The following is a 2,540-nucleotide window of genomic DNA, read 5'->3' as shown; positions in this document are numbered from 1 at the left end:
GGGAGCTCCCACCCTCTGGAATGAACTGCCCCCAGAGATCAGGGTTATCCCTGATCTCCCTTCCTTTCGCCGCGCCCTCAAGACTTGGTTATTCCAGCTTGCAGGACTGGCCTAGGGTAATTTTTAGGGGGGTTTTAATTCTAATTATATTTTAAAATTCGACAAATATTTAAATATTCCTTTTAATTAATTTTAAATTGTATGGTTTTGTATGTATTTTAAATAGATTGTCAGCCGCCCTGAGTCCTACGGGAGAAGGGCGGGATATAAATCCAAAAAATAAATAAATAAATAAATAAATCTGTCTATCTATCTATCTTATCATCTAACTTATCTATCATCTATCTTATCATCTATCTATCTATCTATCTATCTATCTATCTATCTATCTATCATCTAACTTATCTATCATCTATCTTATCATCTATCCATCTATCAATCTATCTATCAATCTATCTATCTATCTATCTATCTATCTATCTATCTATCTATCTATCTATCATCTATCTATCTATCTATCTATCTATCTATCTATCTATCTATCTATCTATCTATCTATCTATCATCTATCTATATTTATCTATCTAATCAAAGAATCCTCACACCAACACTGAGAAGGCAAATCACTTGTACATTAACAGAGAGAAAACCCCACTGACTCCCTTCTAGCACTGATGATGTTACCTAGTTGGGTCATGAAATGTCTGCAAGAAAACAGCCATGTTCAGAGAGCACCAAGGACCCCTTAATCATAAAATCAAAATATTAAAACAAGGCTAGCCTGCTGAAGATTAACCCATATTTCTTTGGTTGGACACACAGAGCATTCAGGGCTGATGGCGATAGTGGAGTGGGTGAATGTCTATGGAAGAAAAAAAAAGCAACTTTGGGGGTGGAGTGTGCGTGTATATATGTGTACATACACAAGCACAGAAGTTTAAGAGATCTCCTGCTAGTACGATTTGAGGGCCATATCTCTCTGTGTGTGTGTTCTGTTCTTCTCTGCCCAGGTATCTTTGCAAGCAGCTGGTGCACCCACAATGTCAGCCACGCCATGCTGGCCGTGGGCTACGGCACTGAGCAGGAGGGTAAGAAGACCACCGATTACTGGATCCTAAAGAACAGGTGATTAAAGAGGAGATGGCACAGGATGAAGAAGAAGGGCATTGACAATCAGTTCCTGGATCAAAGTTAAATCTCATTTATTTTATCATCAGGTTTAGCTAAGAAAGTGTGAGGGGCTATTTGTTAGAACAGGGTTTCTCAGCCTTGGTAAGGTTGCCCCAGCTGGCTTTTTATGCCTAAGGTGGAACTAGAACTCACCGTCTCCTGATGATTGACCCAAAGTCACCCAGCCGCTTTCATACTTAAGGCAGGACTAGAACTCACGGTCTCCTAGTGATTGGCCCAAGATCACCCAGCTGTTTTATACCTAGGGCCGGACTAGAAGTCACCGTCTCCTGGTGATTGGCCCAAGATCACCCAGCTGCTTTATATCTAAGGATGGACTAGAACTCACCGTCTCCTGGTGATTGGCCCAAGATCACCCAGCTGTTTTATATCTAAGGACGGACTAGAAGTCACCGTCTCCTGGTGATTGGCCCAAGATCACCCAGCTGTTTTATACCTAGGGCCGGACTAGAAGTCACCGTCTCCTGGTGATTGGCCCAAGATCACCCAGCTGTTTTATATCTAAGGACGGACTAGAACTCACCATCTCCTGGTGATTGGCCCAAGATCACCCAGCTGTTTTATACCTAAGGCCGGACTAGAACTCACCGTCTCCTGGTGATTGGCCCAAGGTCACCCAGCCAGCTTTCATGCCTAAGGCACGACTAGATCTCCCAATCTCCCACTTTCTACCCTGGGGCCTTAAGCAGAGCAAACTTTGCTTAAAGCAGTTCATTCTTGGCAACACAGAGGATCTGGACCAGCTGTAGAAGGGATACAGGCAAACCTCTTGATCGGTCAAGGGTTCAAGAGGGTCTGAATTCATTGTTGGAACGTATTTTTAGGCAACAACTACAATAGTATTCAGCCAGTAGATGGCAGAATTTACAAGCTTGGATCTATATGGTATATAGCAGGGGTCTTCAAACTTGGCCCTTTTATGACTTGTGGACTTCAACTCCCAGAATTCCTCAGCCAGTCATGCTGGCTGAGGAATTCTGGGAGTTGAAGTCCGCAAGTCATGAAGGGGCCATAGTTCCCCCATGCTGGCTCAGCAATTCTGGGACTTGAAGTCATGAAGGGGCCATAGTTCCCCCATGCTGGCTGAGGAATTCTGGGAGTTGAAGTCCACAGGTCATGAAGGGGCCATAGTTTCCCCATGCTGGCTGAGGAATTCTGGGAGTTGAAGTCCGCAAGTCATGAAGGGGCCATAGTTCCCCCGTGCTGGCTGAGGAATTCTGGGAGTTGAAGTCTGCAAGTCATGAAGAGGCCATGGTTCCCCCATGCTGGCTCAGCAATTCTGGGAGTTGAAGTCCTGAAGGGGCCATAGTTCCCCCATGCTGGCTGAGGAATTCTGGGAGTTGAAGTCC

At 44.5% G+C, this 2,540-nt stretch overlaps 1 protein-coding gene across 1 annotated transcript in view; it reads left to right on the top strand.

Annotated features, from left to right (window-relative positions):
- LOC107301120 (cathepsin S-like) overlaps nucleotides 1-1,129 on the top strand; it is a gene marked incomplete at its 5' end in the record, with an annotated part of 6,292 nt that extends 5,163 nt beyond the window's left edge. The window contains one exon of the mRNA XM_015830384.1: nucleotides 1,011-1,129. Coding sequence (XP_015685870.1) covers nucleotides 1,011-1,129 — 119 coding nt within the window. The remainder of the gene's footprint in view (nucleotides 1-1,010) is intronic.
- Between the last annotated feature and the right edge of the window lie 1,411 nt (nucleotides 1,130-2,540).

The sequence above is a fragment of the Protobothrops mucrosquamatus genome, unplaced genomic scaffold, assembly GCF_001527695.2.
Source record: "Protobothrops mucrosquamatus isolate PMUCROS unplaced genomic scaffold, P.Mucros_1.0 scaffold10119, whole genome shotgun sequence".
Classification (NCBI taxonomy): Eukaryota; Metazoa; Chordata; class Lepidosauria; order Squamata; family Viperidae; genus Protobothrops; species Protobothrops mucrosquamatus.
The sequence above is the reverse complement of the archived record's forward strand: the minus strand, read 5'-3'. Positions and strand labels throughout refer to the sequence as shown.